This window comes from Rhinichthys klamathensis, unplaced genomic scaffold (genome assembly GCF_029890125.1).
Source record: "Rhinichthys klamathensis goyatoka isolate OS25496 unplaced genomic scaffold, OSU_Roscu_1.1 h1tg000040l_1, whole genome shotgun sequence".
Lineage (NCBI taxonomy): Eukaryota > Metazoa > Chordata > Actinopteri > Cypriniformes > Leuciscidae > Rhinichthys > Rhinichthys klamathensis.
The window spans coordinates 5,986,532-6,010,386 of NW_026606587.1; the positions used below are offsets into that span (position 1 = coordinate 5,986,532).

At 42.6% G+C, this 23,855-nt stretch overlaps 1 protein-coding gene across 1 annotated transcript in view; it reads left to right on the top strand.

The window, feature by feature from the left end:
* The window catches only part of cacna1fa (calcium channel, voltage-dependent, L type, alpha 1F subunit a), a 49,218-nt gene extending 27,298 nt beyond the window's left edge, over positions 1 to 21,920 (top strand). Inside the window, exons 26-45 of the mRNA XM_056246703.1 lie at positions 142 to 300; positions 2,350 to 2,460; positions 2,610 to 2,693; positions 2,888 to 2,908; positions 3,718 to 3,849; positions 3,945 to 4,010; positions 4,109 to 4,200; positions 4,317 to 4,476; positions 4,860 to 4,987; positions 5,102 to 5,198; positions 5,917 to 6,019; positions 6,355 to 6,456; positions 6,724 to 6,848; positions 7,223 to 7,342; positions 8,308 to 8,597; positions 11,089 to 11,349; positions 12,551 to 12,900; positions 12,996 to 13,108; positions 20,069 to 20,386; positions 21,304 to 21,920. Coding sequence (XP_056102678.1) covers positions 142 to 300; positions 2,350 to 2,460; positions 2,610 to 2,693; positions 2,888 to 2,908; positions 3,718 to 3,849; positions 3,945 to 4,010; positions 4,109 to 4,200; positions 4,317 to 4,476; positions 4,860 to 4,987; positions 5,102 to 5,198; positions 5,917 to 6,019; positions 6,355 to 6,456; positions 6,724 to 6,848; positions 7,223 to 7,342; positions 8,308 to 8,597; positions 11,089 to 11,349; positions 12,551 to 12,900; positions 12,996 to 13,108; positions 20,069 to 20,386; positions 21,304 to 21,513 — 3,042 coding nt within the window. The 3' untranslated portion in view covers positions 21,514 to 21,920. The remainder of the gene's footprint in view (positions 1 to 141; positions 301 to 2,349; positions 2,461 to 2,609; positions 2,694 to 2,887; positions 2,909 to 3,717; positions 3,850 to 3,944; positions 4,011 to 4,108; positions 4,201 to 4,316; positions 4,477 to 4,859; positions 4,988 to 5,101; positions 5,199 to 5,916; positions 6,020 to 6,354; positions 6,457 to 6,723; positions 6,849 to 7,222; positions 7,343 to 8,307; positions 8,598 to 11,088; positions 11,350 to 12,550; positions 12,901 to 12,995; positions 13,109 to 20,068; positions 20,387 to 21,303) is intronic.
* The last annotated feature ends 1,935 nt before the right edge of the window (positions 21,921 to 23,855 follow it).

Genomic DNA, 23,855 nt, shown 5'->3' on the forward strand with positions numbered 1-23,855 from the left:
TTATTGGATATTAATTTGGTGATGCTAAGTTATATTTCTCTTGATCGTCTAGTCTACTCAATTTATTAAAATTTTTTGCCTTCCTTGTGTTGTTCTTGTTGTCTAATGGATTCTCTCATGGTATGTCTCTTTTGCTCACAGCGACAATGTGTGTATTACGCATTGAAAGCTCAGCCAATAAAGATTTACATACCCAAAAACCCTTCTCAACTCAAATTTTGGAAGATCATCAATTCCTCTCAGTTTGAGTACATCATGTTTGTGCTCATTCTGCTCAACACGCTCGCACTGGCTGTACAGGTACAAACACACACACACACACGTTTACTTAGCTATCTAAATAGAGGTATTTATACCACCGTCCGCTGGTGGCAGATCCTCCGCCTGCTCGTCACCGAGGGCGTCTCCCTACCGCCGCTAGGCCACAGCAGCAGCCTACACCCAGGCCTCAGCGTGGAGCCGGGAGCTGTCTCCTCCGCACCATCAGACTCGGCTATATGATTCAGTTCGGCCGGCGTCCACCCAAGTTCAGCGGTGTTCGTTACATTTCGGTGTTAAGCGAACGTGCCCCTGTCATGCGTGCGAAGATCGCAGTCTTACTGGCGAAGGATGCGATAGAGCCGGTCCCTCTAGTCGATATGAAGACCGGCTTCTACAGCCCGTACATAATTGTACCCAAGAAAGGTGGTGGGTTACGGCCATTCTTGGACCTGCAAGTCTTGAATCGGGCCCTTTGCAAGCTTTCATTCAAGATGCTAATGCAGAAACGCATTTTCGAATGCATCCGTCCCCGAGATTGGTTTGCAGCGATTGACCTGAAGGACGCGTACTTTCATGTCTCCATCCTCCCGTGACACAGGCCATTCCTGCGCTTTGCGTTCGAGGGTCGAGCATATCAGTACAAAGTCCTACCCTTCGGGCTGGCCCTGTCGCCCCGCGTTTTTTCGAAGGTCGCGGAGGCAGCCATAGCTCCCATGAGAGAGCGTGGTGTTCGTATCCTCAACTATCTCGACGACTGGCTGGTACTAGCTCAGTCTCGGGAGCAGTTGTGCGAGCACAGGGACTTGCTGCTCCAGCATATTTTTTCGAGTCAGTTGGGTCTTCGGGTCAACTGGGAAAAGAGCAAACTCGCCCCCGTGCAGAGGATCTCTTTTCTTGGTATGGAGCTGGACTCGGTCCACCAGACGGCACGCCTCACAGAGGATCGTGTCTGGCCAGGGATGAACTGCTTGAATACTGTCAAGAGCAGAACAGAAGTCCCACAGAAACTTTTTCAGAGGCTCCTGGGGCATATGGCATCTGCAGTCGCAGTAACGCCGCTCGGATTGCTTCATATGAGACTGCTTCAGCACTGGCTTCACGGCCAAGTCCCGAGACGAGTGTGGTAGAGCGGCACGCTCCGTGTGACAATCACCCCGGCCTGCCGCCAAACCCTCAGCTCGTGGTCAGACACTTCGTTTCTCCGGGCCGGAGTGCCCCTAGAACAAGTGTCCAGGTATGCTGTGGTCTCCACAGATGCCTCCATGCAGTAGCGGGGGTCTGGGCGGGCCCCCAACTGCATTGGCACATCAACTGCCTCGAGTTGCTAGCAGTACACCTTGCTCTGAGACGCCTCAAGACGCCGCTGCTCAACAAGCATGTACTGGTCCGTACAGACAACACTGCGACTGTTGCGTACATCAACCATCAAGGTGGTCTACGGTCCCGTTACATGTCGCAACTCGCCCGCCATCTCCTCCTATTGTGTCAGAAGCATCTGAGGTTCGCTTCGTGCCATTTATTTCCCCAGCCTGCTCAATTGTGCAGCCGACGAACTCTCACGACAGCCTGTGGCCCCGGGAGAGTGGAAACTTCATCCCCAGGCAGTCCAGCTGATTTGGGACCACTTCGGGGCCGCACAGATAGATATGTTTGCCTATGCCTTGCTCAAGGGCAGTCATTTCAGACCTCAGTCATTTCCTGCCAGTATTGAGACTCGAACCCGCAACTGGTTCCGCAATCTGGCAACTTTAAATGTAATATTAAATTACACAATACAGTTAAAATTATAATCAAGAACTTTACATGTGCTTTAGTATGTTAGTCAACACATCACATGTGTTGGCAGTTGTGGCCTTATGGTTAGAGAGGGGTTACTAGTCTGGCTCTCTAACAATTAGATCACAACTGCCAACACATGTTTCAAGTTGAAATGCTATATATTTTTATTCTCAGAATTGGAAAAACTAATTGATCCTACAATATATCTCATATCAATGTAAAGCTCCTTTGGAGAGGTTCTGCATAAAAACTCAGCCAATCATGTGTAGTCTAGTCCACTAATGAGATTATGTCACTGTGACCCCACAGCACTATGAGCAGTCCAAACTCTTCAACTCTGTGATGGACATCCTGAACATGATCTTCACTACGCTGTTTACTATTGAGATGATCATCAAACTTCTGGCTCTGAGACCTTATGTGAGACTTGCTGGACACTTTCTTTCCTCAGTCACTTCACTTTTCACTTTGCTCCAATAGTTTGATAACACGTCAACACGTGTTAGTGCCTTTACATTTGTGCTTTTTGCTCTCTCTCCCTCTTGCTCTCTTTGTTGTGGATTACACAGCATTATTTTATAGATGCCTGGAACTCTTTTGATGCACTGATAGTGGTGGGCAGTTTGGTGGACATCATGATTGCAGAGTTCAGTGTATGTATTATTTTAAAACTATATCTGAACTATGAGGGATTCCCATGCATGTGATTTTTTTGGTGTGACAATGATTAAAGTACTGTAGAATTTGTTATCTTAGACACACACTCACTTATCAACTTCTATCATGTCACATATCTTCTGTTTCCTGCTCCACTGTGTGCTTTTGGAACGTCCTGTTACTGGCTCAGGGTGGAGGAGGCCATGGTGAGGTAAGAATATGCCACAGTTATAAATCACCTTATAAATCAGCTAAATAAGTATTCATATTTTGCAAGCTTGTCTATTGTTTTTCAATAGTACACAAAATATATACATAAATTGTACATTCAAAATGTGCAATTAAACATTAATTGTCATCAATAAGAATTTGCTGGTGTTTTGCTTCCATAATTTTAATACACCCACAACTCAGTGAAAATGTGACTTTCCCGCTGGTAAATAAAACACTGTGTTGTTGTTTATGCGCACTTATTTTGTAAATGCGATCAATCCGACATGAAACAATGGTGTTGTTACGTTGATATTGTATAGAAATTTGCAGAAAGAAACTTTGGTCCTGTTTTATGTGGCAACACATAGAAGGTTCTAGAACTGCACTATAGTATTTATATTTAACATTATATTATTGTCTATATCAAAATTGAATTGGCTTTGTATATTTTTGTAGTTCATTATTTAAATGTTAGGCTTTTATGACTTTTATTAGTGTGAGTTCTTGAGCTTTTAGGATCTTTAAATGACATGTTTAATTTAATTGAATCATTTGATTGTCTTTGGAATTAATTTAGTCTTGACCATTTCCCAGTTTTCCACATTTTCTGATCCTTACTCACAAACAGGCTGTTTGCTGTCAGGTCTAATGTAGTTTTCACTGCCTGTCTCTTAGCATAACCTGCATTATATTGTGACTGCTTCACAAAACAATTCACTTTGTGCCACTGGCATGATCAAGAACCTTTGTTAACTGGACTTTATACATTAATATTTGGTATGTCGTTCTCTTTTCCCACTTTAAAAGGAGAAAGATGGGGAGAGCGCCAAAGTGTCCATCACTTTCTTCCGTCTTTTCCGAGTTATGCGACTAGTCAAGCTGCTCAGTAAGGGTGAAGGCATTCGAACCCTCCTTTGGACCTTCCTTAAATCTCTACAGGTGAGAAATTTAGGGAACAAACAAGCTCACTAGACTCTCTCATTCTCAATTCTCTTTTTTGCATAATTTCTACCTGTCTCTCTGCTTACCTTCAGGCACTGCCATACGTCGGTCTACTCATTGCTATGATCTTTTTCATCTATGGTGTGATTGGAATGCAGGTGGGTTCATCTTTATACGTTTGTATATGTTCCTCTCCCTCTCCTCATTTGAGAAACATTCCAGATTGGGAAGTTTAAACTCTTTGCTGTGGTTCTAGTCATTTGGGAAGATAGCTATTGACGACGATACTGAACTCAGTCGGAACAACAATTTCCAAACCTTTTTCATGGCTGTACTTCTGCTTTTCAGGTAAGAGTACAGTAGCCTTAGGTTGATTTTTGACTTGAGTTTGGATAATGATCTGCTTTTTTATCTGGTTAGTAAATGGTTTCACGTAAAGGTTTGTTGCATGTCTTCAAACCCAGATGTGCAACGGGTGAACAGTGGCAGCAGATCATGCTTGCGGCACTGCCAGGACGTCGGTGTGACCCAGAGTCTGACATTGAGCCAGGGGAGGAGTACAGCTGTGGAAGCAACCTGGCGTACCTCTATTTCATCAGTTTCTTTGCACTCTGTGCCTTCCTGGTAAGGGATAAAACATCCACAAGAACATTGTCTCCCTGTTTTTGCCTGTTTGTGCTTTTTGGTTTTTGATTTCAAATATCAACAGTGTTTCTCAGAAATCGCTTACTGCACCTTTAACTCGCAAAAGTTTTGCACTCTCTTGCTAAAGTTGTGTTAATGGAAAATGGAAAAGCTAGTGTTTGAAATAATATGAAGTTGCTTTTTGAAGTTTTTTCAATGTTTTTGCTAGCAAATGCAAAGTTTTTCAGGGAATGCAATAGTTTTGAGAGAGAATGCAAAAGTTTTGAGCGAACACATTTTCTTGGGGAAATATATAATTTTTAAAAATCCATCTCTGAAAATAATAAACAAATTTGTTTAGTGATTAATCTGCATCTTCTCAGATCATTAACTTGTTCATCGCTGTCATCATGGATAACTTTGAGTATCTGACTAGAGACTGGACTGTGCTGGGCACTCATCACCTCGATGAGTTTAAACGAGTCTGGTCAGATTACGACCCAGAAGCCACGTAAGTGATTTCACACAAACTGGATGTCTTTTTTTATGAGAGCATAATTAAATCCCAGTCTTAAATGAGTATGTTAATTAAATTAATAAATACTGTTGCATTTCTTTGTGTCAGGGGAAGGATCAAACATCTAGATGTAGTCACCATGTTGCGCAGAATTCAGCCTCCGCTGGGCTTTGGGAAACTCTGTCCACATCGAGTAGCGTGTAGGGTAAGGACATTTGGATTTATACAGTCACTGGTGGACAATGAAATGGGTGAAAAGTCCTGTAGACTTGCATTTTAGGAGGAACACAAGTCTCCAGTCTCCAGTGTCATATGATCCTTCAGAAATCATGCTGATTTAGTGCTCAAGAAACATTTTGGTTGCACTTTATTTTACAGTACGTGCACTTTCAATGTACTTACAGTGTTCTTACCCACTTACATGAAAAGTACTACAGTAGTGTAAGGTAACTACATGGGGTCAGTTAAGGTTTAGGGGTAGGTTCAGGGTAGGTGTCATTACTAAAATAATGACAAACAAGACTGTAAAATAAGTGCTACCAACATATTATTATTATTATTATTTATTATTATTAATGTTGAAAACAGTTGTTTAATATTTTTGTGGAAAGCGTGATAAATTTTGCTTTTCAGGATTCGTTCAATGAATAGAAAGTTTAAACTGCATTTATTTGAAATAGAAATCTTTTGTAACAATATAAAAGTCTTTACTGTCACTTTTGATTAATACAATGCATCCTAACATTTAAACGGTGGTGTATGTAGAGACCAAAATACCAGAGACTTGTGAGGTCCAGTAAGCAACCACCCAGAACACACTTGCAGGCCCATTTCAACATGCTCCACACAGCAGTGTCCTGGCAACCATTCATATCTTAGCCCTTCTGTTTCTCTCTGCCCATCTCTCTCTTTCTCTTTGGCAGAGACTGGTTGCTATGAATGTGCCTCTCTATCCTGATGGCACTGTGTCCTTCAACGCCACCCTGTTTGCTCTCGTCAGAACTTCACTCAAGATTAAAACAGACGGTTGGACTCCTGCACACACACACACACACACACACACACACACACACACACACACACACACACACACACACACACACACACACACACACACACACACACACACACACACACACACACACACACACACAAACTCACTAACATACTATTAATACACTTCTGTCAGTTCTGACATGTACAAGTGAGGACATTTGTTATTGCTTCCATAAATTAAACTTTTCTATGGAAAATGATGCTTATAGATTTAAATAATCTGTTTTTTGACAAAAACTACAGCAAAAATGAAGCATTTTTTCTATCCTAAATACAGTAATACAGTACCTTTCCGTTCAACACAGGCCCCATTGACCAGCAGAACGAGGAGCTGAAAGCTATCATCAAGAAGATTTGGAAACGTACCAAACCCAAACTGCTGGATGAAGTTATACCTCCCCCTGCAGGTAGAGTATGTTACAATAATATCTTTTTATTGGCTTTCTGTGCTTAATGTGGACAACCAACACCATATACAAGTTTGACCTTACAAACAGACCATGAAGGACATGCAGTGTTCTCCGAGGCTTAGCGCTAACATTGTGTTGAATCAGAAATACCTCAATCAATGCCCAACAAGTCCTTCCCTTCCCACTCAAAAAAGTTACCTCTTCGGACAACTGAAGATCTGCATTTTTTTGTCTTTTTAAAAATCCATCTCTTTACGTTTTTAGGGAATGAGGTGACTGCAGGAAAGTTCTATGCCAGCTTCCTGATTCAGGACTACTTTAAAAAGTTTCGTAAGCGAAAGGAGAAAGAGAGGAAGAAGAAAGGCAAGGACAAGTCAGCCTCTCTCCAGGTAATGAATTATGAGAGGTTTGTGTTTGTGTGTGTGTGTGTGTGTGTGTGTGTGTGTGTGTGTGTGTGTGTGTGTGTGTGTGTGTGTGTGTGTGTTGTCTTTTCTTAACTTTTCATTTTTCATTTTTCAGTATAAGCTTATAAAGGATCTCATTGATTTACACCACAACCTATTGGAATTTCATCTTACTTTTTGGCCATATAAATGTATGCAAATTGCATATTTTTGCTCAGTTTGGGCCTTTTCCCCTCCTTGAGTATGAGCTCCATATTCTCATTCTACATACTTTTTGCACTGTTATTCTGTGCAAGCCTAGTGCAGCATCACTGGATTACAGCCTGTCTTTGACATGACTCTCATCTTGTGTGGTCCAGGCTGGGTTACGCACACTACAGGATCTGGCCCCAGAGATGCGTCTGGCTATGGCAATGGAGGATGAGGAAGGGCTGGAAGGGCTAGAGGGGGAGATGATGGAAGAAGAAGACTTCTTCAGGGTGAGAACACTCAGCAGTAAAAAATATCCAGTGGGAATAGTAAAATGAGAGTGCTTTAAACTAACTGACAGCATGCCAGATGCTGTCAATACCTTAACCAAAAGTGTCCCTATTATGCTATTTTAAAGTCTCCTACAGTAGGATTACATGCATCAAAGTGCAAAGAACGCTTTAATTTTCTCATAGTTTACATGGCAGTAACATTAGCATCGGTTTTACTGTATCAATCAAGCCAGAGTCCCCATCTTTTGGAAGTGCATGCAAAGTGGATTTCCTTTCGAGAAGCACAGAAAACAGCGTCTTCTCCACATGTCGACAACATAAACGAAAAGCTACAACTAGTGTTTAAAGGTGGTTCAAAGTAGACGTTGTTCGTGGGCAGCCAATTAAGAGCATTTTGCAAATGTGTTACAATCCTACATAGGTTCATGCAGCAAGTAAGACGGGAATTACTGACGACTCATTTCAGGCAGTTGAGAATCGTTCCTTCTTTTGGAAGACAATAACTCCTTTTATCATGCACTTTGATCTTTGAAACTTTGCAGACCTTTACATTCACAAACAGCTATATCACACACTATGTGAAAGTTAATATCCCAAAAAAGCATTATGGGGCACTTTAAATTGTAAATATAAGAGAAAAAAAAAAGTAAAACTTTATTTTACAGTGTCCTTCCTTGTCACACATTAGATGTACTTACTATAGTAATAACAGAACATTATGCATAATTCTAACCCTAAACCAAACGCTAATCTAAACCCTATACCAAGTACAATTTGTTAATTAAAATATTATTCAGTGCTTAATTGTATAACTATACTATAACAAGGACACTTAAAATAAAGTGTATTACAACTGTATTAGTTACAACTGTAATTTAAATGTTTCCTTATGCATTATAAAACTATTTATAGACAAGTCTCACTGGAACGACAGTTAATTCTGTTTCCCTTGCCAACTGCAGAGTGACAGCGTCTTCAGTGATGCTCCTCCCACACCGGTCATGTCCACCCCTAGAAGCACCCCTATGCCCCCACATCTGGACGAGACCTCAGTGAGCATTGAGCTTCCTCCTAGAATACGCAATGGGAGCTTAATGCTGGAGGAGGCTCTGTTGGAGTCCCGTCCGGCCTCCGCCCTATCCGAAAACGAAGTGATAATTGATCAGCCTCAGAGGTTGTCTCCCCTGCCCAGTAGGTGGGCCTCCAGTCACAGCAAACTCACCCCATTTTCGATGCTGAATACCAACCAAAGGTAAGAATTAGATTTAGAAATATAATTAGAAGCTACTACACTGAATTTAGAAAACTCTAATGACTTGATTTGGAGTCTCAGGACCTGAAAAGCTGTTTTGAGCATTTTTTACTGGATGGGGTATTTGGTTAGATTTTAGTCCAAGACAAAACTTTTTCTGTTGTAAAGGGCCTGTAATTTCATAACTGTCAGTTCACTAATCGCTTCACAGCTTTGAGATGCTCCAAAAACAAGATTTTCTTTGCAATTTAACATTTTGGAAACTGGAAATACGCCAAGTAGTCTGAATTTTGGGAAGTTGCCATGCTTGCCAAGCTTGACAGACATGCTGTGTAGATGTCATGCTCTCTAGTGTATTCTAAAATGGGAAAAGGAGAGGTTTTCAACCTTTACCTACCCAACGAACTTTCAGCCAACCTCAGGATCGGCAGTATAACCGTCAATTTTTTTCTCAGTAACAATTTACAGTATCTTTCATTAAAACATGAATTACCATTACTACAGTACATTATGTAATATTTATCATTACTTTTAGTTATTACCATCAACAAATTAGTTGTTAATAATAGTTTTAAACATCATGACCCCCTTCAAGGACACCTGGTTGAAAACCCTGGCACTATGAAGTAACAGGTTACAATTCAATGGGATAGTTTGCCCAAAATGAAAATTCTGTCATCCTTACTCACCCTCATGTTGAACCAAACCAGTATGATACTTTTTTCACAAAAGAAAATATGATAACACATTATTTCGATTGATCACTTTAGACATTCAACTAACTATAAGTAACTGTGCAACTACATATCTACTACAGTAACTCTCATTAGAGTATTGGTAGACTATCTGCTTACACTTTATATTGATGCTCCCCCAAAAGACTGACTATGAGTTACTTTGCAACTACGTCAACTTATTCTACCAACCCGAACCCTGACAACTAACTCTACCCTAACAGTCTAAGTTAGCTGAAATGTAGTGGCAAAGTTATAATTAGTAGAATGTCTATAGTGGAACGTCAAAATGAAGTGTAACCGAATGTATTTTGTAAAGATTCCTGAAAATATAAAGTACACCACTGTTCAAAAGTCTGGGATCAGTCAGATTTTACAGTGAGAGTAAAGACATATAAATGTCAAATAAATGCTGTTCTTTTAAACTTTCTATTCATCAAAGAATCCTTAAAAAATTGCATCATGGTTTACACAAACATATTAAGCAGCGCAACTGTTTCCAACATTGATAAAAATGTTTCCTGAGCACCAAATCAGCATATTATAATGATTTCTGAAGGATCATGTGACACTGAAGACTGGGTTAATGATGCTGAAAATTCAGCTTTGGAATAAAATATATTCTAAAATATATTAAAATAGAAAACAGTTCATTTAAATTCTAATAATATTTCATAATATATATTTTTTTCTGTATTGTTGATCAAATAAATTGTGAGTATGAAAGACTTATTTCAAAAACATTAAAACAATCTTACCAACCCCAAAACTTATGAACAGTAGTGTTAGTGATACAGGTTTGGAACATCAGGAGGGCGAGTAAATGATGACAGAATTAAACATTTTTGGAGAACTATCACTTTAAGCCACATTCACACCAAGAGCAAAGAGACAATAAAACTATCCCAATTTGTCATTAACTGCTTTGTTTAGCTCCACTTGCTTGTTGCTGCTGCTTTGGCTTTTTAATGTTTCCTTTAACTCAGACTTGGAGACTTAGCTCTGAATATATCTAGAATGCCAGTACTGGAGACATGGTTCAGTTGTCTTTTTCATGGCAAAATATGTGGTGGAAATTCAAGCCCAGTGTAAGCTTTTAGGTAGCACATTGTAACATTTGCCGTCAAAAGTATTTTGCACCGTAAGGCTGGAATACGCTTCACATCTTTCGCCCGGATTTCTGCCCTGATTTGTCTGAATGAGTTGATGTGAGTCAGAGTCAGTCTGCAGATTTTTGGGCAGTTGACAGATTTTGCAGAAAATCACGTAGTGTATGATGGGCATAGACTCATCTATGGGCATAGAGGATTTTAAATATGTTTGATATTTTCAGCTAATTAAAAAAACAAACACATTGTTTTCATTTGTTGTGCGTAACCTAGCATGTTTCTGCATGAGCTTGTTGTGTTCAGAACGACTTGGAGGTCTGGTAGTGTATGATCCTCAGTCGTTTAGTGTATGATGCCCAGTTTATCTCTCTAACCATTTACCTAGTCTGCAAGTATATAATGTATAATGTTTTAAAATCTGTTCAGATTTTAAAAGTTGTGTAGTGTATTCCAGCCTTTAGAGAAATGTTGACTTTTCACTTTAAAAGAACCTAATTGTGGAGCATTATCAGCCATTGTAGCATTAGCTTATTGCAGTTAGCTGGAAGAAATGCAGGTGACTGGAATGTTTTTCATGCTTTCATAAGGTATTTGAAGAACTTTTTTTGTATATCATCTTACTGTATTTCTTATTAAACTCTCATCCAGGAATGATACAACTAGTGCTTGTGAATATATTCCTCCCCCATCTCCGGATGGAGGAATGCAAAATGGAGGAGTCGCAGGAGGGGTCGTCATTCCAGGAGGAAATGGAGAAGCAGTCACTGGAGAAGCCATACAAGTAGGAGGTGGAGGTGAAGGAGTGATGGGAGGAGCAGTCACAGGAGGAGGAGTTACAGAGATGCCAAACCCTCCAGAGCAAAGTGCTGTTAGCAGGGAGGACCCTCATAGTGCTGTCTCACATGATAGGTTAGTAGGAAATGTTTGACTACCCATAATGCACCAAAATAATTCAAGGCCCTAATATATACTTTAAACAAAATCAAAGAACGAACTCGTATGACATAATTTCAAATCTAAATCAGGCCAAAACTAAATTCGTTTGGAGTTTGTTTACTTTACGAAACAGCTTGGCAAAGTGAACTTTCCGGAAAGGTTCGCTCCTGCTGGTAAACACCTTCAAACTACCATTGGTCCATAGCGATTATTGGTCCATTTGCAATCATAATCCGCCATCTGCCGAATCCGCCATTTTTGTCCGACAAAGCAGTCAGAAGAGTTAGTAGATTAACGTTGGAGGATTTGAACTTGAAAAACGGAGTGTACTGACGTCTTTCCGCGGTTAAAACAACATTCCTTCTTATGTTCTTTCATGTTTGATGCTATAAATAAACTAGAAGGAAGGGATGATCGGTTCACGAGCAGCTTTAAGAGACTACAGCGATCTGTCACAACACATTAAAGAGCCACAAAACGGTATTTATTGTTTAAATTTATTTTAAAAATGACTAAATTTGAAAGTTGAGACTTTGTTTCATATCAAAAGTAACCTGGTCTGTCCTGTCTGTCAGCGCGTTGTCAGTGTCCTCTTTGCTCCGCAATGCATTTTTCACTGCGTGAGAACATGGTGAGCCGTGAGAGCGGCGTGGCTTGTCGGACATAGCAACAGTAACTATTGGGAGCGGGTCTTTGCGAACGGTCAATTGAAAGCCACACTGAAACTGTTTTTTATTTTTTTTATACTGTTTTTTAAGTAATCTATTGTATAAAGTGCTATATATATATGTATAATATATATATAAACATGACGTGACTTGATTTGATTAGAGTGCCAGAATGCAGAGCTGGTGCAAATATATCCACATCTTAACCGCTGTTTTATCACCTCTGTCAGTTGTGTTGTTTGTTTTTTTATTGAGAGGAAAGTGTGTAGCACATACTTGCATATTCATCTAAACGCCACTCCCAGAAGCACGGCTGACATTGGGATGTTCATAACAGTACACCGCTGCAAAGGTTTTTCAAAAAAAGAAAAATGTGAAAAAGGAAAAAAAAACATTGTTGTGATTATATCGGGGCCTTTACATGACTCAAACAACAGTGTCTGAATTTTACAAGCTTTTCTTACAAATTAATATATCTGTCTGATTTTGTGATAATGTCTGAACAGACAGTGGTTTCCTGAGGTTCCTCCGGCGCAAATTGCACCACCCAATGGGAGCAGTGAATGCGTGGCCCCAGTTCAGCCCATTGACAATATCAGCAATAGTTACCAAGGCAACAGCCAAGGTGTTGGTGGCTACAATGGCAATGGTTACCCTGGAAATGGCTACAATGGGGATGGTACCAATGGGACTGATTATCCAGGGAATCGTTACTCCAGCAATGGCTATAGCAGCAATGGCTACAATGGTAATGGTTATCATAGTAATGGATACAATGGTAACGGATACAACAACAATGAACACAATGGCACTGGTTTCGCTGCACGGCGACGCATGCTTCCCCCAACTCCCTTAGGTAAATCCAACTGTTATCTTTCTGCACTGCAAAAAAAGAATGTGTTAAACCTTTCAGTGAACCTAACATTGATTACTTTTCCCTGTATCTGTCAGGCCGAAAGCCAAGCTTTAACATCCAGTGTTTGAGAAGGCAGGGCAGCAATGAGGATCTCCCAATCCCAGGCACTTACCGCCAAAATTCCCCACCCTGTAGGGCACGAATACAGGTAACTTTTCTCCAGATTTGGAATTGTATCTTTATAGGCTGCACAAAAGGACACCAACCAACACTGACTATCACCAGAAGACTGTACGTCACTTCTCAGACATTGACCCAACAATCGGAGATTTAACATGTTCAATTGGCAAAAACAAGTGCTGACCAACGCCAACAGGGATAACCCACTGACCCGATAAAACCTGACAAGGCCTCAACAACATGATAGGCCTCAACAACATGATAGGCCTCAACAACATTTGAGGCCTACAACAATCAGTATTTCCTGAAAAACTCTACTACATGTCTTCTGGTGGATTATCCAAAAAGATATGCATACATATTTTTATTGAGAAATCTTTGATAATTTGAATAAAGTAACACTAAGAATAACTTTATTGATATTTCAAAATTAATATTTAGTGGATTTAAGCAACTCACATTTTCAACAATTTTTCATTCAATATTAAATATATCAAACATGACACATGTCCTAACCAGACGCGATACGATAAGATTCCAGCGACAAATCATTTGTCTGTCCACAATAGACGTAACGCGACCTTGATATGCGTCAAAATCAATCAAAACCCACAGCCAATCAGAACAGCGTGTGGGCGGAGTCTCACGGCAAGTGCACAGCACCAGAGTAATCTTGACGGGACTCATAAGAAAATGGATAAGTAGGCTACATAATCAAATTCAAAAATATTACACCGTTTAATATACTTGCGTCGCGTGTAGTTTGGACATGGTGTGATACAGCAAGCATTTTAAGTATATTAATCATTCAATTAAATGAATTAAAATCAGTGTTAGAATGAGACCTAATAGTTATATCTATTTTCTTTATTATAAATGCAGCATGCTCTACCTTGTTGATTTGCTCTAATAACAACTAATATAGATTGAATAATGTTATATTCACATTTATATAAATAATCTATATATAATATAAATGTTACATATAATATAAATGTTTACATTTATATTTACAATATATTTATCTTGTCACTGCTCAAGTTAATTTTTTGACTACCACATGCCAAAATAGATTATTTATTATGATAAAAAATGAAAACATTTTATGAAGAAAAATACTTTTCCATCTATAAATTACAATAAAAGCCTAATGTATCAAATATAACACAACAAGTATGCAAAAATATTTGTAATTAAAAAAACATTTTAAAAAATACATTTCATTTTAAAATTGTACCAATTAGATAAATGTTCGGACATATTTCTTTATATCTCAGGCTTTACAGGGTTGAAAAGATTTTTTCGAAGTATCATAATGAAGTATCATATAAGTCAAAGTCAAGTTTATTTCTAGAGCACATTTAAAACAACAGAAGTTGACCAAAGTGCTATACATCCAAAATCATAAAATAAACAGCACAAATAAAATGACAACGAGAAGACAAGACACACAGCTCTCAGACTGAAGTAAAAGCCAAGGAAAATAAATAAGTTCCCTTTCGTAGTCACTCCGAGTTAAGTCGGATGACGGAGAATGGGGGTTTCGCCAGAAAGCCTATCATCTTCGAGTATTAAAAAACGAGCCTATGGCAATGAAATGCCATGGGTCTGCGGAATTTGCATAATGTATCTCCGCCCCACCGCGTGGGTATTTAAGGAGAGACACCTGCAACAGCAGATCATGTTTTCGCTTCGGAGCCAAGAGCATCTCTTCACTCCACAAGCCAAATTCTGAGTTTTCTCAGTGACTACATCTCTTTGAGACGAGCGAACTCTCCGGTGTTGGTGTGACGGCGGTATCCAGCGAGTTTCACATTGCCTGCGAGCTGAGCAGTGGTCTGCCAGTCTGTGTGTTCTCCCTGGTCGCTTCAACATCCGCAGAGTTTTTCCTCTCACTAAAGAGCTGCACGCGGCACGTCTTTTTAAAGACGCGTCTTTCTAAAGACGATCTGCCCGTGTTTTTCTGAGTGTGGTATTCTGATAGATTCAGCTGATGGGCGCGAGCGCTGTTTTGAGTGTTTGGGCTTTGATCGCGCTCAGACAGCGCTCGTGAGTGTGTCACATTCTGAACGTGACCATCGCAATGTAACGGTCGAGACTCGATGAGCTCAATGAGTGAGAGTCCCCTCATCCACACCCCGATCTATTTTTCTCCACGTGAGATAATACTTCGGCTGGTGGCCAGGGTGACCTAAGACGGCAGGTTTGGAACTAAACCGACTAAAAATTCCTCGGTCCACACCCCGTCTTTCACATTGCAACCTGCGTGGTCCCAGGTGAGTTCGCCGGCCCGCCCGCGGGCCCGCGGTCTCATTCGGTCCCCCGGCTGATGAAATCATGTATCACCGCATCACAAGGTGAGCTGGAGTCCTCTAGAGATGATGGCTCGTCTGTGCTGCCGTCCTCAGATGTGCTAGCATAACGAGTTTGATCCAGAGTGCACAGCTATGCTTCCCGGGTGATTGGTTTTTGGGGGTGGCGAACCCAAATCCTTTCTACCCGGACGTGCATGAAGAGATCATGAGGTCGTGGAAGTCTCCTTGACTTTTCACGACTGCTCAGTGGCCTCTTCCGCCTTCTCTGCCCTTGTAGAGGCCGTGGCCTAGGGTGCACTGGGGTTCCCCCTGTGGAGTGTTCTGTGGCAACACTTATGTGTCCCCACAGCGCCTCCACCTGGCGTGGCGACTCTTAAGCACCCCTCCAATGCCTGTAGGTTCTTGTCTACTCCGGTGGCGGGGACCTATAGAGCTGCGGGGCAGGCTGCCACCTCACTGCGTGTTATTGCCATCCTCCTGGGTGTTCAATGACATGCACGAGGGTAGGGCTGATTCAGGGCTCATCCTTGAGCTGCCTGCCGTCACCGACCTTGCTCTCCGAGCGACGTAGGTGACCGCACGCTCCCTGAGTCAGGTGATGTCCACATAGGTGGTCAGACACCTCTGGCTAACCTGGTTGATGTGCGCGAGGCTGAGTGATTTCGTTTCCTCAACTCCCCCATATCCCAGGCTGGCCTCTTCGGCGGCGCGGTCGAGGACTCTGCCCAACAGTTCTCGGCCGCATAGAAGTGGACTGTGGCTATTTTGTCTGACCCGGCGGCTTTGCTGCCTCCAGCTGCCGGCTCAGACGCCTCAGTCCGCTTGCTGCCGAATGCGCCCTCCTGCGACTTCCGCCCCCTCCCGCCCGGCCCCCAGCAGCACCGGGCCGCGCCGTGGAGGTGGTCGCAGGAAGGCGCCCCTGCCCGTACCGGTCCCGCAGCCCCGCCAAGGCCAGGCTTGCGGGGCTCCCGTTACGGGCAGCTCAGATGTGGGTTGCAGTTCTTCAGGGAGTGGTTGCAGGGCCACTCCTTCCCCCGGTGGAGGGCTGGGGGAGAATCTTTCTAAACCAAAGAGCTGCATCTCATCTCTGAGCCCTCAGAGGGCCGGACGACAGTGCGCGACGCTCCCGGGCCTTGCCGCTCTCGTCCCCCTCTGTCTCTGAGGGCGCGGATGACAGTGTGTGCCGTCTCCGGACCACACCACTCTCGTCCCCCTCTGTCGCCAGACCCCTGGCAGAGCAGACCCCCGTGGAACGCTGGTCCTTCCCTGGTCTCCTCTGTCAGGACGCGGAGCATGACCGTGCCCCCGCACCGGGCCGCTATGCCACCCACGCCTGGGCCGGTCACTCTGCTTCGCTGCCCCTCCGGGGGGACGTCTGTCGTTCGGATGTTTCCGCTGGTTCAGTTCTTGGGAGCTTGGTTAGAGCTTCCCTACCTGTCCCGCTGGGTCGCCCGAACTATCAGGCTCGGCTATGCGATCCAATTCGCATGGTCTCCTCCCCGCTTCAGGGGAGTCCGTTTACTTTGGTCGGTGGCAATGCCCCGATCATGAGAGCGGAGGTTGCCACCCTGCTGGCGAAGGGTGCAATCGAGACTGTCCCTCCAGCCGAAATGAGGTCAGGGTTTTACAGCCCGTACTTCATTGTCCCCAAGAAGACCGGTGGGTTACGGCCAATCCTGGATCTGCGCGTCTTGAGCCGCTCCCTTCACAGGCTGCCGTTCAAGATGCTCACGACCAAACGCATTTTCGAATGCGTGCGGCCACAGGATTGGTTTGCAGCGATAGACCTGAAGGACGCCTACTTTCATGTCTCCATTTTACCTCGACACGAGGTCTGAAACAGCCTCTGGGTGCCTGCCTTTCTCATCCCACTCCCGAAGAAGGTCCGCTTGGAGGATCTGCAAGCTGGCCATGGAATGCAGAGCGGATGCGGCTTGGCCGGCGGCGGCATAGGCGCGGCCAACACAGGCGGAAGTAGTTCTGCAGGCCTTAGACGGGAGCACAGGCTTAGACCGCCATCTCGCAGAGGGCGGGTAAAGGTGTGCTGCTACCGAATCCTCGACCGGGGGGATGGAAGAGTAGCCCTTCTCGGCGGCGCCGTCCACCGAAGAGAGAGAGGTGGAGGCATGGGACTGGGTCCTAGCCGAGAGAGGCGCGCTCCACGACTTAGTGAGCTCGGCGTGGAGTTCCGGCAGGAAGGGCCGTGGCGACGGCTCTGGAGAAAACCGCTGTCGAGTCTGTTGGGAGCCTGCTCAGAGGGCGGTGACCACTCGAGCCCGAGGCGGTCGACGGCCTGTGTGAGGAGGCGCATTAGTTCCTCTTCGACTCCGGCGCGGGTCCTGCTGGATTCCTGGGCCGAGGAGGAGGCGAGGGAGCCTGACCACTCCTCGCTGTCCGAAGCCATGAAGGAACAGCAGTCCTTTTCCTCCGCCTCGTTATCCGAGATGGCAGGAGTGCGGCCGCTCGGCGGCAACTGCGCGTCCGGGGGGGGCGGGGGGGGGTGAAAGCGAGGCTCGAGGGAGAGGCTCCGGCAAGACAGTCGCTTCCAACACCGGTTCTGGCAGTCTTTGGGAGCGGCGCTTCTTTTTGCGTGGCGAGACGAAAGGCGGCGCGGCGGCTTCGGTTTTGAATGCTTCGAGTCGAGCCTGCAGGGTCGACATCGGAAGCTCCTCGCAGAGGTCGCATCCGCCGTCAGCGAGGGCGAGCTCTGCATGCTCCAGTCCCAGGCAGAGAGCGCAGATGAGCTAGTCGCTGAACTCGGCGCGCGCGCTGTGTTGATAAGCGAGCCGTCATAGCCACGGAGTCTAGTTCTATTCCAAGGAAGGAAATTGCCTGACTGGGCTGTAGTGAGCTCTTGGTCCAATTGACTGTGAGACCCAAGCTGTTCAGATGACTGAGGAGAACTGTCCTGTGGGACAGAAGCTCCGTGTGTGATTGTGCCAAAATCAGCCAATCGTCCAAATAGTTCAAGATTCGCAAGCCTTGGCTCCGCAGGGGTGCGAGCGCCGCATCCATGCACTTCGGGAAAGTACGGGGTGCTAGGGACAGGCCGAACGGAAGGACGGTGTATTGATAAACCTGACCGTTGAAGGCGAATCTCAAGAATGGCCTGTGACAGGGATTTATCTGAATCTGAAAGTAGGCATCTTTCAGATCGAGAGAAATAAACCAGTCCCCCTGGCGCACGTGCGCGAGGAGTTTCCTGACTGTGAGCATTTTGAACGGTCTTTTCGCAAGCACCTTGTTCAAAAATCACTCTTTCTTGGGGACAAGAAAATAACGGCTGTAAAACCCCGACTCGCTCAGAGAAGGCGGCACTCTCTCTATGGCCCTTTTGCACAGAAGGTTTGCTATTTGTGAACGAAGCATGCAGGCTGCTTCCGTGTTCACAGTAGTTTCGAGCCGCGCTCGGAAGCGGGGAGGGCGGCGATCGAACTGTAGCAAATAGCCCTGTTTTATCGTGCTTAACACCCATTTGGATATCCCTGGGATAGCTTCCCATGCTTTGAAGTGTAACGCCAGAGGGTGAATGGTAAGCTAGCTTACGCAATACTTGTTCCCTCATCTAGAGAGAACCGAGGTTACGTTAGGTAACCGATTCGTTTTTATCAGTTAAGGCTCTTATCTAAAGTGAAACCCCTGTTGTCATTCAAAGACCTTGAAAGAGTTATACATGTTTTTATCTCCTCTAGATTGGACTATTGTAATGCCCTCTATGCTGGTGTCAGCCAGGCATCTCTCTCACGCCTGCAGTTGGTGCAGAATACTGCAACTAGACTATTAAAAGGCTTACGTAAACGTGATCACATTTCGCCTATACTGGCCTCCCTTCACTGGCTTCCAGTACATTTTAGGATTGAGTTTAAAATGTTAGTGTTTGCTTATAAATCCTTAAATGGTCTAGCCCCGACCTACCTCTCTGACCTTATACAAAAATTGCGAAAGCTAGCTTACGCAATACGAGAAGCCTCTCGTAAGAGAACTGGCTTTAACCACAGAATTTATCTGGTTTTCAAGTTTAAAATCACTGTCCATGATTACTCCCAAGTTTTTAACAGATGATTTAACGTACGAAAGTAAGGAACCTAATTATGTGTCGCGGGCCACATGGGTACTTTGGGCCAAATATCACAATTTCTGTTTTACTCTCGTTAAAATGTAAAAAATTCATGGCCATCCAAGCTTTAATGTCTGTGAGACAGTCCAACAATAATTTTAAGGAGCTGGTATCCTTTCGTTTCATAGGCAGATAAAGTTGTGTGTCGTCTGCATAGCAGTGAAACGAAATGCCATGTTTTCTTAGGATAGACCCTAAAGGAAGGATGTATAAGGAAAACAGCATCGGGCCAAGAATAGACCCCTGGGGGACTCCACAAGTAAAAGGTGCCTGTGGGGATACAAAGTCTCCAAGGCAAACAGAAAACTTCCTATCAGACAGATATGACCTAAACCACTCTAGAGCAATACCTTTGATACCAACACTATGATCCAACCTAGAATTAATATATAGAATAAGATATATCATAATTTGGAGAATACGCCAGCAATTTACCATTAACACAAAATCAACATTGTGCAAAATTAAAATAATAAACCATTAAATTCTGCTAATGACAAATTTCTGTTTCACTGTTTTAACACCAATAATGAAAATAATGTATGTGCTCCCACAGACGCAAAACAGCTTCGACTCACGGCGGAGCAGCATTTCATCTGCGGTTTCTTCGGCCTCTTGGGTGAACAACCAGGCCAGGCGGGGTCCTCTCCTCTATGCCCCCCTTATTCTAGTGAACGAGATGGGGGGCACTCAGGCAATGTGGGGTGACGCCAATGGCAGCGCCAGCCTGCCGGCGTCGGCCCGTCCCGGGTGGATTAGCAGTGGAATGGCAGGTGTAGCCCAGCAGCCTCGGGCGTACACCACTCTCAGAGTGCCCTCCCAACACAGTTCCGGATACATCGAGAAGGGAAGCGCTGACAGCCTTGTGGAGTCGGTAAATGAGCTTCCTGAGCGGTGTATCAAATAACCCGAAGTAATAAGGATAGTTGTTATTTATGCAGGTTCAGTGGCTATAAAAACGATTCAAGCTGGACTTTGTTTTTGTACAGCAGTGAATCATAGACTTTATTTTTTTACTTTGATCCACAGAAAAAGAAACTTGAGAGGGGTCATGAAATGGAAAATCAAAATGTCCTTGATATTTACACATATAAGAGGTTGCTCTAAAATAAAAACATGCAAGTTTCATACCTCAAAGCTAACTCCCCAGTCCAAAAATATGAGTTTTTTGTTTTCCATCCTTCTGAAATGCCAGGCTTTGAAATTCACATTTGAAGTTGTGATGTCACAATTTTCTTCTACACCCCATTGACATGCATTTTTAAATCAAGGTGGCTTGCTCTTAACATGACTTAACATCTTAACATAACATCACAAGAGTGGTACAGAGAAAGACTCCCTTCCAAAAGATCAAACTATTAGAAATATGTGGATGGTTTATTTACAATATAGTTACAAGTTTATTTTTTTAAGTGCCTGAGCAATTGAACAAGATTGTTTTTGTTTGTTCATCTAATGTCACAACAGATGATATTAAATGATCATATGATCAAAAAGTCTATTACAAATATTTGAACATTTTGATGCAAAACAACTGTATAAGCTAACCTCCAGAAATGAAAAGATGTGAATGCATTTCATGACCACTTTAAAGTGAAAAAAACAACAACTGATCTTCAATAATTCTGAATACAAAACTTTAAACCCCATTTAATATGACACACCTTAATTACCAGTGCAACAAACTGCTTTCAGCAGACATAAATAGTGTGTAGTCGTTGGATTTCAGCTGGTTGTAGTGTAAATAAATCTGATCCATCTTCTGTGGTCTTCTTTTTTTGTATCTTTTAGATCCTGATCTCTGAAGGCTTGGGTCTATATGCAAAAGACCCCAAATTTGTTGACTTTGCAAAACGGGAAATTGCAGGTGCCTGTCACATGACTATTGACGAAATGGAGAGCGCTGCAACTGACCTTCTAAGTCAAGGGAGGACAGGGCAACCAATAGGACGCCTCGAGGAGGATCTGTCTGATGAGATGAACTGTGTTATAACATACTAAATGGGTTTCAGTTTGTTGGGGGAAGCGGAACTTAAATTGTCATTGTGATTGTGATGTTCTCTGCATCACTAACTCAAATACATTCACCTCTTCATGTTCAGATCGTTTGAGCAGAGTTATATTCAATTCCTTCAGTAGATATAAGGAACTTGTGACCACAATGACCTGTATATCCCGATTGCTTTGCACATAAGTAAGAGCCTAACCAGACCACAAGATGAGCCTATATACTCTGTGATTACGAATCCTGAAGCAATTTCTGAAAAGATATCCAGATAGACTTTGTGAGATCATAATGGCAGCCTCTAAATTTGGTAAAACAATTGAGATTTGGTCAAACTTGCCCATTTATGTTGAATGTATTTGTGCTTGTGGAAGTTTTCATTTTTCATAAGATTAATTAGCCTAATAAAGACAATAAAGAGCATGTATCTTTCCAATGGCTGGATCTCACAAACCTACAGGGAAATGTTACTATTATATTATAAATGTATGGGCTAATGTACTTCTCTCATTCAGCACAAATCCAAATGTTTCCATGGTTGTGATGTAACATTAAATTGCTAACCTATTATTTATTTTGGAAAAAGGTGTGTGCTTCACTCGTGTGGTAATGTTCACATAAAACATCATTCACATACGAAAAGCTGTTTTGGTGTACCACCACCCGTGGTTAAGTTGACCGGCACAGCCCTATTTTAAGTTTTCCATCAAAGGAAACTTTAGGATGACCATGGCACTCTTTAAAATTAAAAAGCCTTTATTGTCAGATGGCTACATACAAAAACTCTAAAAACTCTCCAACACGTTTCGGCCCATGCCTTCCTCAGGGAGAGCAACACAACAATCTCAGTCACAGGTGCAAGCAGTTTCATTCATTAAGACATCTGATAGGTTAACAGTTGTCATGTGATCAACATCTCTTTGCAGCATTAAACATTCACCAATACATTTTCAAAAGCACCACAAAAAATAAAGGACATCAAAAGAAAGGAGTAAAATCCAAGTCTTCGTTCAATTCTGGATATTTATTGGCCTTTAATTTATAAATCCAAAATGTCTCCCTCTGATTCAGTTTAAGTTCTCTATTCAATTTCCTGATAGTACTGTACTGTTCACATGATCAAAACCTAATATTCTCAGGATAGAAGGGTTACTGTTATGCATTCATTTAAAATGTCTTGCCAAAGGATATTCTTCATTGCATATTTATGTTCAGCCAATCGATCCAATAACTGTCTATTTGTTCTTCTAATGTAAAATACTTTACATTGAGGACATTCCAGTCTATGAATTGCATGAGTAGTTTGACAATAAAATGTTTAATAGAATAGATCTTGTTTGCCTGTACATCTAGAAACGTTTTATTTTGTATAACATTATCACAATGATTACAGTGATGGCATTTAAAGCAAGCCTTAGGTTTAACCCCTAACCAGGAGCTTCCACGAGTGGGTGGTAAATAGCTATGAACTAATTTGTCACTTTGTAAAATGCCCTAATTTTTTTAAATAATTATTTTAATTTTTTCAGCGACTGTACTGTATTTAGTCACAAAATAGACTTTGTTAGATCTCTCTGCTCTTGTTTTTCTCTTTAACAAATCTTCCCTTGTCATATCTTTTGCACGTATCTTAGCTTTTTTGAATAGTTTTAAACTTATACCCTCTATTTAAAAATCGTTTTTCCATACCCTTAGCTTTGTCCTCGAAATATTGCTCTTTGTCACAAATTCTACGTAATCTTTGAAATTGCCCGAAAGGTATATTCTTAATCAACTTTGGGGGATGGAAACTTCTAGCAGAAAATAAGCTCTGTGACAAACGTTTGATTCTTACAGGTTGTTTAAGAATTCACAATTGAACGGGCACATGACCAAGCTCACAATGTCAGCACTAAGCCAGAAGCTACTGGCAACTTGCAATCTTTTATTTAAAAATGTTTGTGACCAGCTAAGTTTTTGATTCTTGCATGTTTTGCTCATCAGGATAATCTTAAGAATCAAATGAATTTTGAAGCCTAAAACAATCTCCAGAAGTAAAACACTAATCGTAGGCTATACCCTCCTGCTTCCAGCTTAGCTACTGTTCGGACTCTCTTGCTTACTGCTCCGTGCTTTACTCTACCGCTTTTATATTTTATCTCCTAATTTTAACTTCAGAAAATCAGCACAGTAATCAAACGACAAAGCTTAGCAAAGCTTGTGACTGGAAGATTACTACAAAAAGGGGGGATTTTTATTATCCAAACAGCCTCCCACGGACAGCAGCCATCAGCTTACTCTCCTGAAAAGGGATGTCTCTTCTGGAATCTACTTGCTGCACAAACTGCCACAGACTTCT